General features: G+C 38.8%; 1 protein-coding gene across 6 annotated transcripts in view; it reads right to left on the reverse strand.

Annotated features, from left to right (window-relative positions):
* Positions 1-1,053: 1,053 nt before the first annotated feature.
* Positions 1,054-16,010, reverse strand: part of Nr3c1 (nuclear receptor subfamily 3 group C member 1) — a 131,706-nt gene continuing 116,749 nt past the window's right edge. For all 6 annotated transcript variants that reach the window (XM_052742078.1, XM_052742081.1, XM_052742076.1 and 3 more), the window contains exons 8-9: positions 6,316-6,473; positions 1,054-5,148 (exon numbers count right to left, since the gene is read on the reverse strand). In XM_052742078.1, coding sequence (XP_052598038.1) covers positions 4,996-5,148; positions 6,316-6,473 — 311 coding nt within the window. In that variant the 3' untranslated portion in view covers positions 1,054-4,995. The remainder of the gene's footprint in view (positions 5,149-6,315; positions 6,474-16,010) is intronic.

Here is a 16,010-nt window from a genome sequence, read left to right on the forward strand (position 1 = left end):
TAATACTTGAAAGTAAATGGTATAACAAGAATGGGTATGGGTGGTTGGTTTGGCTTAGTAAGAACTCTTGCTCTGACATATGGATATCTGAGTTTGAATACCCAGAATCCATGTAAACAAGCTGATGTGGACATACATGCCTGTAACCCCAGCACTGCAGGGCAGTCAGGCAGGTCCTGGGAGCTCACTAGCCAGCCAGTCTAGCTGAACCAGTGAGCTTCAGAGTCACTGACAGACCTTGTCTTAGGGAATAAGGCAGAGAGTGATAGAGGAAGACAGCAGTGTTCCCTTCTGGCTTCTGCATGTGCATGCAAAAGTGTGGACACTAGACACTGGTGCCATATCTAGGGTATTGGTATTGCACCTTAAGATACCAAGAAAGGTAATTCTGGACTGCCCAAGCTCCAAGTCTTAAGTGTCTTAAGCATTGCCAGTGTCCTTGTATTTATATAGTAGGCCTGCAGCCAATAGCTGGACTACATAAGATAGATACAGAAAATGTACTTTTTAAGTTAGAATGCTTTTTTATCATAATGATAGCAGTATCCCATGGAAAGGTATGGGAAACATGAGCATGTTTTAGAAGATACTGATAGATAGATGACTTTCCGCTTCCACAGCCTTGATCTTCTGTATTGTACACTTGCTGTGCTGACTTATTTGCATTTCTAAGAGAAAGTGTGGATTTTAGATTAAGCTATTAATCTTTCTCTTAGATAACACTTGTTTACATAAAAATGTCATCTTTTGGAATAAAGGCTGTTACATTTGAAGCAGTTACAGGAGTCAGTTTCTTCTGCATTTAAGATCCTGTGAAATCATAACCACATGAGCACTGAAGACATGGGTGAGATAATCTTTTAGAGTTTTGGGCATCATGGTTAAGCCCATTTTGAACAAATGTAATTTTCCTATGCACACACTAGCTGTCACATTGGCATTTAAATGTCCACCTTATCGAGTTCTAAGTGGGAACTTCGCTGTCAGTAGAATGAGGAGAAAAAAAAGTTGTAACTATATAAGTTCTATGAAAGCATGTTGGGAGTCACATAATGAAAAAGCAGATATTTTTATTATGATGTTTATCCATATTTGGCATTGCTGTAAATGGCTGACTAACATTTACTGCCAATTCAGTACAAATGTGTGGTTTGGTAATACCAGAACAGCAAATTTAAATGAAAAATAAAAGTTAAACATTTCCACACAAAATTTTACAGTCTGACATTTCACTGTGTAGGTAAAAAGACAGTTTTTAAACTACAGGTTATTCAGCATGAATAAAAAACTACAACTTTTATTTTTAAACAGGAGTCACTGGTTTTTAATTTTTACACATTTAAAAATTACTGTGATAAAAAATAATGAAAAAGCTTCTTAATAATGCCATACACAGTATAATATAGATTTGTCCCCATTATATAGCATTTGTTTAATATACAAAATAGAATATTGACACACTGAAATCTATATGTAGTTAAGCAGGTTATTTAGAAGGGTATTTTCATACAGCCATTTATCAGAAAATAAAATCCTTTCAGGCATGTTCTAGACAGAAGCCAACCCTTTCCTGAAAACCTGGTCATCAACTCTGATGGACCAGGCTGACTGAAAGTCTGGAAAGTGAGGAAACTTCCATCTGAAGTGGTTTGCAGTGTCTCTTGCACACTTTTATTTCACCTAACACTGAAACCAGGCACATAAGAAACACATTCAACTACAGCTTATTGTTGGGTGACCAACCAAGATGTAAAGCTCACTGAAGGCTACCATGATCCTTGAATGTTGACAGAAGCAAGCATAATACCGCGGTTCATCCCATGGTGATACGGTCTCAGTACAGAAGAGGGGGCACATACTGAGACCAATGGCCAACTGGAATTGCTTGTCCTGTCCCATCCCTGCCCTGGCCCTACTCTGCAGTGCTGGGGAGGCTGGCTTCTTAACATGCTCACCAGAGTTCACCCTGCGCTCATCGTCAAGGACTGCACACACTAAACATGTCCCTTGTCCCTTTGGGGTGGTCTCACTTGTTGTTTTGTCTTTCCTAAGAGAAGGCTTACAATCCCTTCCCTTCCCCAAGCTTCCTGTCTTCTAACTTCTGCTTCTACAGTATCCCAAGTCAATGCCTAAAATACCCACAATGTCCCTTTTTGTCCTACCAGTAATTAAAGATAGTTTTCAAGATCTGTTGTAAGTCATGTAGACATTTCACCAACTCTCACTGAAGTTATTATAAACCTAAATAGTTTGGAATGGTATGAAACCACACACAGTAATCGAAGCTGCTCTCAAACAGTACCATAGCTTTCTCACATCTACTCAATCAAAATGAGGATCGCTTTCTTCTTTCCTACATAGCGAAGGCTCACTTGATCCATTTAATAGAAAGCTTCCTATTGTAGTTTTATGAATGTCTGTTGCCTTCTGTTAATAACAAAGCACATATATCTTTTTCTTTTTTGGAGCTGTAATTTTTTTTGAGAGCCAAGCTGGTTGGGACTGAAAGTAGATTTTTTTGTGTGATGTGCTATCTGGTTTTAACCATATAACATTCCATAAATGTACAATAATCTATTTTTGAGAAGCTCATTTTGAAACTTAACACTGTCATTGATAATATTCAAGTGGTATTTCTTAGGCACCATGAATTTCACATCCAGCTGGGTTACAATTATCTTAAAGTACTTTGAGACCAATTTAAACCATTACAAAGTGAACATTCCCTTTTAGAGAGAATTTAAAAAGCAAAGGATTACATTTTTTTATTAAATAATTTCTGCAAAATACTGAAAATAACAACATTCAAAAAGCATTCAAAGAAAACAAACATGTCCTCATTTTACTTGGAAATAAACTATTGTAGGATGGGAAGGATTAGTGTATTATTGGTGACCTATGGGATTCTGTAGTATTTACATATTGCTGGTACCTCTATTCATATTATTGCCAAACTTCTAAAGCCTCTGTTTCTGTTAACCTGTGGGGAGGCTGCAATAACCCTGTTACTAGATGGTGCCTACCACTACATAAGCGCCACCTTTCTGTCCTCTTTATGTATGTTAGCGCAAGGGGGGATTTAATAAACTAACCCTGCACTGGCAGGGTCAAGGTGGATAAGGATGGTTAGAATGGGAGGTGGGGAATTAGTCCCCTGGGATCTGATTGGGTCAAAGCCTCAACAACCCCCACTGCACACAGGGCCAGTCTCCATCTCCCTCTTCCTAGCTTAGAGCAAAGCAGTTTTGACTTCCCAGACCACTGAAGCCTGTATGGATGCTCTCACACACTATAAATCATATAGGATTTCCATCAACATTTCTTTGACCCCTACAAAAAATATATAACATGTCATGATAAAACAATCTCATCTAAAAATCATTCTTATTTTACACTATACAGCTATTTTACAATCATTTTAATAAATTGCATGTAAAGCTGCAGTAGCCCTTCCCTTCCCAGATTAGTGAATACCAATATGATATATATCTGAAACTATAACTAAATATAAAAATATATTAGAAGTTTCATATTTTTAATATTAGATTTTCAGTTTTCTATTACACAAATAATTTGGCCACCTTAAGTAGAAATCAAATTGTTTGTGGCTTAGTAAGTGTGTTAAGCTTTGAGTTTACAGAAAGTTGGTAAGGTGCACACAGAAAAGGCTACTACAGCTTCTGTTGTTTAAAATGAGAATTCTCAATGTGAAGAAGTTCACAAGACCTCTGTTAAATGCTATGGCACATGGAGGGATGTGTAGTTGGACAAACATGGATGCCTGACATTCAGTTCTAAATAACAAAAATCAGTAGCTGATTTCCTGTACCACCAGGAAAGCTAGACCAATTGGTGACAGGTGGGGATGTGAAAATGGGTGTCTAGCCATTCTTGATGTATTAGAGATTAGCTTGGGGGTAAAGTTTAATGAGAGAAGTAACTTGGGCTGATTTAAAAAAAAATCTCTCCGCTTTGTCCCATGATCTGGAATCATAAATTTGAAGCTGTTACACAAACCACTCCAGAAGGTCCTGAAAGAGTTGGTTATAAACTTTGTTGCCATCTCACCCTTGTAGAGATGGAGCATTAGGTGCAAACTGGGCCTTTTGGTAGTTGCTGTCTTACAATCAGTCTTTTGTGACCGTCATCCACAGTTTACCCAGAGGGTCACTGACTAGGTAGGTGCTCTACACCAGTTAGGACGGTAATCTGCACAACCTATCTAATTCTCCATGGAAGCAGATATATACAAAATAATAGCTTTTGACAGGAATACTGGAGATCTGAGTCAATTTTTGTGGTCTTCTGATAGCTAAGTGCCATCAGGGTAGAAGCACCAACCCATTTTCACACAGAAGATTAATGTTTAGAGTTTAGGAAAGCTATGAACTAGCTGCCCATCTTAAACAGCTGTACAATAACTTGAATACAAAAATTATTTAAGAAAAAACGAGCAAGCATAGTTCACTGAATATAAAGGAAATTGTTAAAACCAGACAGTAATAGCTATAAAAGGCACAACTTCCCTTTTCTGATATACACTTGTAAACTTTTTTCAGGTTTCCATGCATAAATCAAAAATGCTATATTAACTATACATGGGAAAAATACACCAACAGAAAGTCTAGAAGTTTTATCCAGCCAACTGAAAGTCTGAGCAGAAAGCTGACCACATGGACTTTGGGCACTGGTGGTTTGGGTGCGGTCCTTCACCGAGAGTGGAGATAGTGGACATGCCTCCACACAACTGTTTTTAGTTTCTGTGATACACCAACCAATACACTTCACTGTCTGCTTCCCATCACCTCCAAGTGATGGCTCAACTGCTTCTGTTGCCAAGTCTTGGCCCTCTAGAAACCACATGTAGTGCGTATTTAAAACAAAACAAGACAAAACCAAAAAGAACAACAAAACATCTACAAGACCAGTTGATAAGTTTGTACAGTAAAAGCTATAAATTCAACTTTCTTAAGGCAACCTTTCTTAGTAAGGCAGTCATTTTTGATGAAACAGAAGCTTTTTGATGTTTCCATTCGTATATTTTGGTATCTGATTAGTGATGATTTCAGCTAACATCTCTGGGAATTCAATACTCATGGACTTATCCAAAAATGTTTGGAAGCAGTAGCTAAGGAGGTTCTCAACCACCTGCAAGAGAAGACACAGTACAATGAGGCTTGAAAACACAGCAGTGTGAGTGGCTTGTATCTGTTGCCTCTCCTTCCCCGCCTTTTATTGAAAGTCGATTCTTTTGTCATACAGTTTCCCCTTCCTCTGTTCCTCCTAGTTCTTCCTCCCCTCCTCTCCCCTCCTCCCTGAATCTACTCCCTTTCTGTCTCTCATTAGAAAAGAACAGGCTTCTAAGAGATAACAACCAAACATGACAAAATAAAATATAATAAAATAAAACAAAAGTTAGCACATTGGAGTTGAACAAGACAAAGAGCCCAAGAGAAGGAATAAGATTCAGGGACCCACTCGTTCACACACTCAGGAATCCCATAAAAAACACTAAACTGGAAACCATAATACATATGCAGAAGACCTGTTGCAGACTCTGTTCATGTTCTGTTGGCCTTTTTTTAAAATTTGATCTAAAATATATCAGTATTTATTGGAATTCCCAGAGAAGAAAACTTATTGAAATAAAACGAGCACTTAAGTACAAAGACATTTTAAATTTCTTCGACCGTGTGCAGAATGAAAGCCTGGCATGTCTGGAATCCCAGCACTTAAGCAGACTGAGGAGCAGGAGCAGGGAAGGCTGTGAGTTTGAGGCCAGCCTGGACTAGTACTGAAATACGGGAAATGAAACGAGTGTAATTTAACAGCTCTTTTGTGTAGAACAGGGAAATCTACTAAAAAAAAAAAGTAGGACTATTAAACTGTGATAACATGGTATTTTCATGGAAATGACTAGAATAGTAAGACTTAAGAGAAATGTGTACAGAATTGAAGTCTACAAATTTAACTTGAATGATCACTAAAATATATAAACTGAGGGAGGGGGAATGACTTGTTGGTATATAATTACATAATATATATATATATGTGTGTATATATATGTATATATATATATATAAAATATGTACTAATTAAAACATATCTTATGTCCCACAAGATTCTTATGTTTCTCTCTGTCTCTGTCTCTGTGTTTTTGAGACAGGATCTCTCTTAGACAGCTCTGACTGTCCTGGAGCTCATAGAGATCCACTTGCCTCTACCTCAGCCTGTGCTATGATTAAAGGCATGTGTACCACACCCAGCCTATGGTTTTCTTTTTGTTGTTGTTTTGGCTTTGTGTTTGATACTTACATCATGCATGGAGTCCAAAAGTTTTGTCAGTTGATAAAACCGCTGCCAGTTCTGACTGGAGTTTCCTTCCCTTTTGACAATGGCTTTCCCAAGCTCTTTGATATAGGTCATTCGAATCTCATCAAATAACTCCTGGCTCTTCAGCCCTTCCTTAGGAACTAAAAGGTAAGATGAAGTCGGTTAAAGAATTTCCTCGCTGTAACATCACGCACCAAGTAGGACATTTCATGCATACTTCGTTGTTACAATGGACTTTTAATGCGTTCTAAAATCCATGCATTTTCAAAGGACTGGGGGACTGTAGCGAAGTGGAAGTATAGGGTGATTGAGAACTGGGGGTCATTTGTTTTCTATCTTATAAGCCAATTGTTTTCTATCTTACAAAATGGGAGTTGGTGATGACAAGCCTCTTTTGAAGATTAAATGATAACTGATGATTTAGTTAACTTTGGCTGGTATTCTTCACTTTCAATTAGTTCCGTTTCCAAGTAGAAGGCTTTAGCAACAACTTTTATTCCCACCAGCTACATAGTAAGCATATGTATCATACTGCTAGTTAATTAGAAATTTAAACTTAGCATGCACCATTAAAAACATGTTAGTGCCGGGCGGTGGTGGCGCACGCCTTTAATCCCAGCACTCGGGAGGCAGAGCCAGGCGGATCTCTGTGAGTTCGAGGCCAGCCTGGACTACAGAGTGAGTTCCAGGAAAGGCGCAAAGCTACACAGAGAAACCCTGTCTCGAAAAACCAAAAAAAAAAAAAAAAAAAAAGTTAGCATACTAAAATGTTATGATTCTAGTATAAGAGGAAAGATGATCTTTACTTTGTCACCCCCTACATACAGTCCTTTCTAGGGAGTAAATATCTGGTTCTGTGCCCATTTAAGAACTAGCCATACCTCATGAAATCTGGATTGTAATATTGGGGTAACTTTTTTATTTTCATATTACTCTCCAATACTCAGTGTTACGAAGGGCTGATCATGGTCAATTGCTCTCGTGGTGTTACAACTTCTGTAGATGGCTACATTTCTCAAAGTGTGCTCCTCCAAATACTGCTGTGGTAACAATGGTTAGGGGCAGGAAGAGCTGGGTAGTTTAATACAAGGATCTCTGAATGTCAGTACTTTTCAGAGACCCTAATATGCATTCTCCAGATTTAGGGCTAGGTACTGTGTAATCCATGACTGTTGATGCCAGAGGGCAGACTGAGTAGCTGTGACAGAAGTTATAAAGTTGTAGATATTCGCTAATGGCTCTTTGCAGAAGTTTGCTATCTCGTATACTGCAAAGTATCCTTTTACTACAGCTATTCAGTGTCTTCATTTAGTCCTTTTGTAAACACCATAAAGTTGGGGGATGTTTAAAAATCCACTTCAAAATTATGCTTCCAGCATTCAGTTCATCTCCATTTTTCCTGACATTATGGATATATTTGAATTTATTTGGACTCCCTTATGTGGCATCTCTTATCATGTCCCCTCTTGTCCTCCTCTTGCCTCCCAGCTCCTACCTTCCACTTCTCATTGTGTCTTGTTGCACCCTCCACTGTGCCCACAAAAATTGGTAATCTGCATACTCTAGTTGTCATCCTTGAAATTAAGCATCCATTTTTACCAGATTCCCCTTTGGGTTTATTATGTGATTTTTTTTAGTTGTTTTTAGCCCACAAAGATATTTCTGTTATTTTCTATATAGGCAAAAGTCAGTTTAAATGTATCTATTTCCCATCCCTTAATCCTTTATTCCTTAATAAACGTGAGTTGCTACTTTCCTTCGACCTAAGTTTATCCTGTAACAGTGTCTTGGTCAGAGTCCATGGTGGCAAGCACTTTCATCCTGCCTTCTAAGAAGCCTGCCGCTGTGTTCGTGTTCTGCCTGTCTGTGTTTACTGTGCTTGTTGACAAAACTGGTTAGAACCTGCCTTGTCTCTAACTTCCTCTCCTCAGCATGTTTGTCCTTTGTTTCCTTCTAGATTGGCCTCTTTTTGCACCTTTGATGTTTTTTAATTTAAAAAACTGTATTTACTTAAAGGCACAGAGGATGTCAGTAAGACAGCAATCCATTTTTCAGTCACACAGTCGTATTTGGCTACCAGGATAATTATGTTGTGTAAGTTACGTCAGAGACTCCCGAGGATGCAAACACTCCCGTTTACAGCCTCCATACTGTACCAGCTGAGGTAGGAACTACTGAAAACACCACCAGGACAGGGATGTCTACAGGCATATTGCGGGTGTGTCAACTATCCCCAAGCTGGAGAGTTCAAAACCAACCTTACACAGCCTTCCATTGCAGGTTTTGTTTTCCTTAAAGGGAGCTGTTTAATACTTTATTGACAAGAAAAAAACCAAACTAGACCCAGTTTATTGTTAATCATCATCTTCCTCTTCCTCCATTTTTCACTACTCTCTTTTTTACTGCATCCCCCCCACCAAACCTGCAGGCAATATTCTTTTCCTATTTTTCCTTCAGTTCAGTGGGCTGTCTGTCCCACATCCCACAGCTTCTCTGCAATGTTACCAGAGGATTCAGCCCAGATATTCTCCATTTATGTATGTATGTATGTATGTATTTATTTATTTATTTCTCTTTTACATTGGACTTTTCTATTTCCCTTTTAGGAGGGATGCAGGTTTTCATTTCTCTTTCTTGTCCACCTTTGTCCTGTCTGTAGTTTTTCATTTCTTAGCTGACATGCCTCCCATGAGCACATTTTATAAACAGCTGGAGGAACTGACGGAAGCTGGCAGTTTTGTACCAAGAATGCAGTTTTCTTTTTTGTTTCTGAGGATTGCCTTTGCTCATATGTAGTAGTTTCTCCTCTTTGCATAAACAAGGTGGGAGCAGAGAGAAGCCTTGAGCTCCAGCCCTTGCCCCGAGATGTACTCCTGTTCTGATGAAGTACATCAGGTTTGGAGTTGATTCAAGTCAACAGAGACGGGAGACAGAAACCACTTTTGCTTGTGGCCCAGCAGTCCTGCCCTGCCACTTGAGAGGAAGGGTGCGGGTTTTAGGTCTGGGAAAGTTGGGGTATCTTGCATGTGAGACAGACTTCCAGCCCTTAGAATTTGGCCTAAGGCTTACTGCAGGCTGTCACATCAGCCTTCAGTTTTCATGAACTACTTCATGATTCAGTTTTTCCTTTGACAGTTTGAACTCTTTTAAGTGACTACTGTATCATACACAGTATACATTTTCAACTAACCTATTTACCCCTCCACAATACACTATACCACTTTAACAGGCAATGTCAATGCCAGAGTATACCCAACTCTTCCCTTGTAACTATTACAATACTGCTGTCGTTCACTTTACATATCCATGCACTTCAATCATCCAGTACTTGATTATTAATTAATTAAAAACACATTGTTTTGTGTGTGTGTGGGTGCTTTGCCTGATATGTTTGTGCCCCACAAGTAAATATGGCAGAAGTCAGAAGAGGGCATAGGATCCCTGGGACTGGAGTTACAGACAGTTCTGAGCTGCCATGTGCTGCTGGAAACCACTGAGCCATCTCTCCAGACCCCTGGTACCTGATTATTGTTACTCTAATAGTTATTTAATATTAAGACAAAAGTGACATTTTACCTCGTGCAACCCTTTTCTAATATGCTTTCTTTCTTATGTAGCACATCCATAATTCTGACATATATTTTCCTTTCCTCTGAAAAACATTTTAAAATAGCTCATGTAAGATAGATGTAAAGATGTTCACAAATTCCCTACCTTTTTTCTTTGTTTGTTTGAGAAAGTTTTTATTTTACCTATTTGTTTCTTCAGATAGTCTTGATAGGTAGCCATGGCTGGCTTGAATTCCAGCCCTTGGCCTCTGGAGTGCTAGTATTCCAGGTGTCTGCTACCATGCCTGGCCCCATCTTCATTTCTGAGGGGTAATTCTGTTGGCTCTATTGTCTGAGGTTGGTGGGGTCTATCTGTGTATTTGTTTTTGTTTTTCAACACTGTAAATATTTTACTTCAAATTTTTTTTTTTTTTTTTTCCGATTTTTCGAGACAGGGTTTCTCTGTGTAGCTTTGCGCCTTTCCTGGGACTCACTTGGTAGCCCAGGCTGGCCTCGAACTCACAGAGATCCGCCTGGCTCTGCCTCCCGAGTGCTGGGATTAAAGGCATGCGCCACCACCGCCCGGCATTACTTCAAATTCTTATTTGCATGCTTTCTGATGTATGTTATAGAGATTTTTTTTAAAACTATGACTCTTTCAAGATATTTTTCCTTTGTCTTTGGTTTTCTGTAATTTGAAGAGGACATGCCAAAATGCAGATTTTTTTTTTTTTTTTTTTTTTTTTTTTTGCCTGGTGTTCTCTGAGCTTCCTGGACCCACATTTTGGTGCCTGTCTCTAATTTTAGAAATTTCTGAGCTTTTAGGACTTCTCCCTTTTTCCGTTCCCACTTCTGATGGTCTCCTCCAACCGTTTTAATTCTTTTTTCTCTTTATATTTGAGTCTAGAAGTTTCTATTGACCTCTGTTCACTGTTTCCTGGTTGCACTACAACTAATGATAATGCCTGTTGGAGCATTCTGAATCTGCATGTCAGCATCTTTTGTTTGTAGCATTTCCTTAGAGGAATGATTCCTTAGCAGTCTATGAATCTATTTCTATGTAGTGTCCTTAGCATAAACTATAGTTATTTTAATTCCTACCTGATAATGCCAATGGCTTGGGATCAGATTTAATGCTTGCTTTGTTTCTTGAGATTTGTGGCTTTTTATTGCCTTTTAGCATGGCCTTTGCTTTTTGTTGAAAGCTAGACAAAAATTATCAGGACTGATGAAATTAGACATTTTGTGGGAGACAGTGTGTTAATCTGGCTAGGCTCTGGGTTATGTTTAATGTTGTTTATGGTACTGTGGTGGTTTGAATACAAATGGCCCCATAGGCTCATATAATTTTGACTTTAGTTACCAGTGGAACTGTGAAAGGATTAGGACTAGGAGGTAAGACCTTGTTGGAGTGGGTGTGACCCTGTTAGAAGTGTGCCACTGTGGGATAAGGTCTACAAAGTCCACAACAGGCCCAGTCTCTCTCTGTCTGTCTGTCTGTCTCTCTCTCTCTGCATGCAGATCAGGATGTAGCTTGCAGCTACTTCTCCAGCACCATGCCTGCCTGCCTGCCACCACACCCCCCTGCCATCTTAATGGACTAAGCTTCTGAAGCTGTAAGCCAGGCCCCAATTAAATGCTTTCTCTTATAATTACGTTTCAGTTTTACTGCCTCTGAACATTTCCTAGAAGCCCATTCCCCTCTTTTCTTCCCTGTGAGTCAAGAGGGCTATTATAAGGGGTCTAGAATCCTCTATTTGCTTTTTTTTCAGGTCAGATATGGTCCTGATGAAGCAGTTTCTCCTATAGGGCAGGCTTTGCTTTTGTTTGGAAAAACACTGTATGTACTTCCAATGCTTTCATCCCTTTCTTACTGGAAGAAAAGTGAGTTTTCCTCTCCTCTTCATCACAAATACCTGGTAGAATTTCTGAAGAAAGGCTGGACTGCTGGGCATGCTGAACATCAAACTATTCCTCACAGCCTCCCTCAGTTCCTTGATGAACCTCCCTTTTGATTTTGTTAATTGTTCACAATTTATTAGAAAACAAAATCTCCAAACAGACAACTCTCAATTTCCTCTGTAAGAAACAAACTTTTCTAATTCCATCCTTCTTTTCATTCCTTTAAGAATACTGATTTGGTTTACACATTTTGGCAAATAATTATTCTGTCCTTACCCTTGATTTTATACCTTTTTGTACAGTTGTTCACTTTTACCTCACTATTCTGTATTCCTATTGAGTTGGAAGGTCTTCAACAAAGAGAAGTGTATGTACCTCTTCTCTATTCCCTACAAGTGCGAAATACAGTTAAAGTATTGAGTGAATGGTCACTGAGCACGGGGTAGGGTTCAGTTCAGCTGTTTGTGCCAGGAGTGAGAACTAACTGTTTTACCAAAGGACAGACTGCTACCAAGTTTGCCTCTAAGCTAGCAGTGGGACCACTGTGAATGACATTCGGGGCTAGTGAGAAAAATCAAGGAAGTCAGAGAGGCCCTGAGAGAGGCTCTGGGAGAGGTTCTGGTGTTCTGCCCTGCCCTGCTGTCTCAGAAACCCTATGATTCTTAGATTCTTTCTTTTAAAAATTACTCCTGAATTCAAGTTTATTAATATGGAACCAAAGTAAAACAACAAACAAGATAGAACATATAATACCAAAATGAATTTTCTATATTCTACTTGTAGAGTACAATAATTTAATTGATAGGTATAACAATAAAATTCTGTCTGAAAAGATTCATGTGGGGCAGAATCATAATCATCTCATCTCTGGCCCCCGTCCTCACTTTTCTTGTAAGAAACAAAATCAGTTTCCATTTTCATTTCTCTGTAATGAGCCTGACTGCGTGTTTAGCCATGTCCCGGTGAAACATCTCCTCTACTTCATCCTTGATTTGGTCATTTATGTTCTTTGCTCACTTTCTCTTTATGGGTCATGAATTATTCTTCTGACATACATAAGTTCCCTTTAATAGCAAGTAACATATACTTGTAAGAAAATACATCATGTGCAGTATATCAATGAGTAAATCAAGGTATTTGTAAATTTTTTAAAAAATGATACGTCTTCAGACCAGAAAGACAACTGAAAGTCAATGCTATCACTATTTTGATATTGTCATCTTTTAATCAAAGATTAAGTAATATACCTGAGACAAAAAGAAATTCCCAAAGGTGGTAGTAGAATTGGAACTACAATTCAGGAAATGACTCAACTTCAAAGTCCAATACATTTTTCTTCTTCCAACAGACTTAGTCATTCAGGTTCATGTGACTATGTATGTATGAATATGAACCTTTTCCATAACATTAATAAAACTGGCTTTAAGAAGTTCATCTAAAATATAATGGTCCCTCTATTTATAAAGACATATTTGACTCAGCTCTATTAAGGTGACAAAAGCTTTTTCTGAATTCTTTCTTATCAACACCTAGATTTTTTTTTCATTTATTCAAACAACCAATATTTCATTGGGTACACCCTCCATGTTATATTGTAGACTTGGTGATCTAGAGAAAGGATGGATACTTAGGACCTTGTAGTATTTATTTATTTTACATCCCTCCTGCAGTTTCCTATCCCTCCTCCCTGTCTCCCCCCTTCCCACCCCCAATTCACTCCTCCTCTTCTGTTTAGGAAAGAACAGGTCTCCCATGAGTATCAACAAAACATGGCACATCAAGTTGCAGTAAGACTAAGCACCTCCCCATGTATTAAGGCTGGGCAAGGCAACCCAGACTGAAGAGTAGGGTCACAAAAGCCAGTGAAAGAGTTGGAAACAGACATGTTTCTGCTGTTAGGTGTTCCACAAGAGGATTAGCTACACAAATGTAACGTAGGACCAGCTACACAACTGTAACACAGAGTGTCTAGGTCAGTTCCATGCAGGCTCTTTGGTTGTAGGTTCAGTGTCTATGAGCCTCTATGAGCCCAGGTTAGTTGATTCTGTGAGTTTTTCTTGTGGTGTCCTTAACCCCTCTTGCTCCTACAATCCTTTCTCCTCTTCTGCAGGATTCCCAGAACTCTGCCTTATGTTTGGTTGTGGGTCTGCATCTGTTTCCATTAGTTGCTAGATGACACCTCTCTGATAAGAATTGGGATAGGCACCAATTTGGTCACAGATGGCCAGTTCAGGTTACATATCCCCTATTCCTAGGAGTCTTAGCTGGTGTTGTCCTTGTAGATTCCTGAGAGATTCACTGTTACCTGACTTTGAAATGCCACTCCCCATCCCCCTTCAGTATTCTCTTTCAGTACTCTCCCGATATACCCCCGCCCCAACCCCAACCTGATCACTCATGTTCCTATCCCCATCCTCCCACAGTCGGCTTGTGAAATCAGGGAGATCCAGTGTCTCCCCTCCCCCTTGCAAAGAACCCTCCTTGTTACCTAGTCTTTTATGTGTCTGTGGATTGGTTTACAGCTCATATCCACTTATGAGTGAGTACATACCATATTTGTCTTTGTAGGTCTGGATTATCTCACTGAGGATGAATTTTTCTAGTTCCATCTACTTGCCTTGAAATTTCATGATGTCCTTGTTTTTAACAGTTGATTAATACTCCATTATGTAAATGTATCACATTTTCTTTATCCATTCCTCAGTTTGAGGGACATCTAGGTTGTTTCCCGGTTCTGGCTATTACAAATAAAGCTGCTATGAACATAGCTGAGCAAGTGTCCTTGTGGAAAAATTGAGCATACTTTGGGTATATGCCCAAGAGTGGTATAGCTGGGTCTTGTGGTAGATTGATTCCCAATTTTCTGAGAAACAGCCATACTAATTTCCAAAATGGCTGTATAAGTTTACACTTCCACCAGAAGTGGAGGAATGTTCTCCTTACTCCATGCCCTTGACAGCATGAGCTGTCACTTGTGATTTTGATCTTAACCATTCTGACATGTGTAAGATGAAATCTCAGTCATTTTGATTTGCATTTCCTTGATGGCTAAGAATGTTGAACATTTCTTTAAATGTTTCTTCTCAGCCAGTTGAGATTCCTCTGTTGAGAATTCTGTTTAGATCTGTATGCCATTTTTTAATTGGGTTATTTAGTTTGTTGATGTCTAGTTTCTTGAGTTCTTTATATATTTTGGATATCAGCCCTCTGTCAGATGTGAAGTTGTTGGAAATATTTTTTGTTTTGAGTGCTCCTGTCTTGTCCTATTGATGGTGTCTTTTGCCTTAGAGAAGCTCTTTGGTTTCACGAGGTCCCAATTATTAATTGTTGATCTTAGTGCCTGCTATATTGGTGTTCTCTTCAGGAAGTGTCTCCTCTGCTAATGCATTCAAGGATATTTTCTTCTATCAGGTTCAGTGTATCTGGATTTATGTTGAGGTATTTGATCCACTTGGACTTGAGTATTGTGTAGGGTGATAGATATGGATCTATTTGCACTTATACATGCTGACGTCCAGTTGGACTAGCACCATTTGCTGAAGATGCATTCTTTTTTTCCATTATGTAATTTTGGCTTCTTTGTCAAAAAATCAGGTGTCCGTAGATGTGTAGATGTATGTCTGGATCTTAGATTCCATTAATCCACCCGTCTGTTTTTATGCCAATACCATGCAGGTTTTTTGTTTTTTGTTTTTTTTTAATCACTATAGCTCTTTAGTAGAGCTTGAAATCAGGCATGGTGATACCTCTGGAAGTTCTTTTATTGTACAGGATTATTTTAGTTATCCTGGGTTTTTGATTTTCCATATCAAGTTGAGTTTTGTTCTTTCAAGATCTGTAAAGAATTGTGTTGGGATTTTAATGGGGATTTCACTGAATATGTAGATTGCCTTTGGTAAGATGGCCTTTATTACTATGTTAATCCTACCAATCCATGAACATGGAGAGTTTTCCATGTTCTGATATCTTCTCCAATTTCTTTCTTCAAAGACTTGAAGTTCTTGTCATAGAGGTCTTTCAGTTGCTTGATTAGAGTTACACCAAGGTATTTTTATATTATTTGAGACTATTGTAAAGGGTGTTGATTCCCTGATTTCTTTCTCAGCCTATTTATTGTTTGTATATAGGAGGGCTACTGGGCTACTGATTTTTTTTTTTTTTAGTTAATCTTGTATCCAGCCACTTGACTAAAGGTGTTTATCAGCTGTAAGAGTTCCCTGGTAGAGT

Source organism: Peromyscus californicus, unplaced genomic scaffold, assembly GCF_007827085.1.
Source record: "Peromyscus californicus insignis strain IS unplaced genomic scaffold, ASM782708v3 Scaffold_17__1_contigs__length_78620276, whole genome shotgun sequence".
NCBI classification, from domain to species: Eukaryota; Metazoa; Chordata; class Mammalia; order Rodentia; family Cricetidae; genus Peromyscus; species Peromyscus californicus.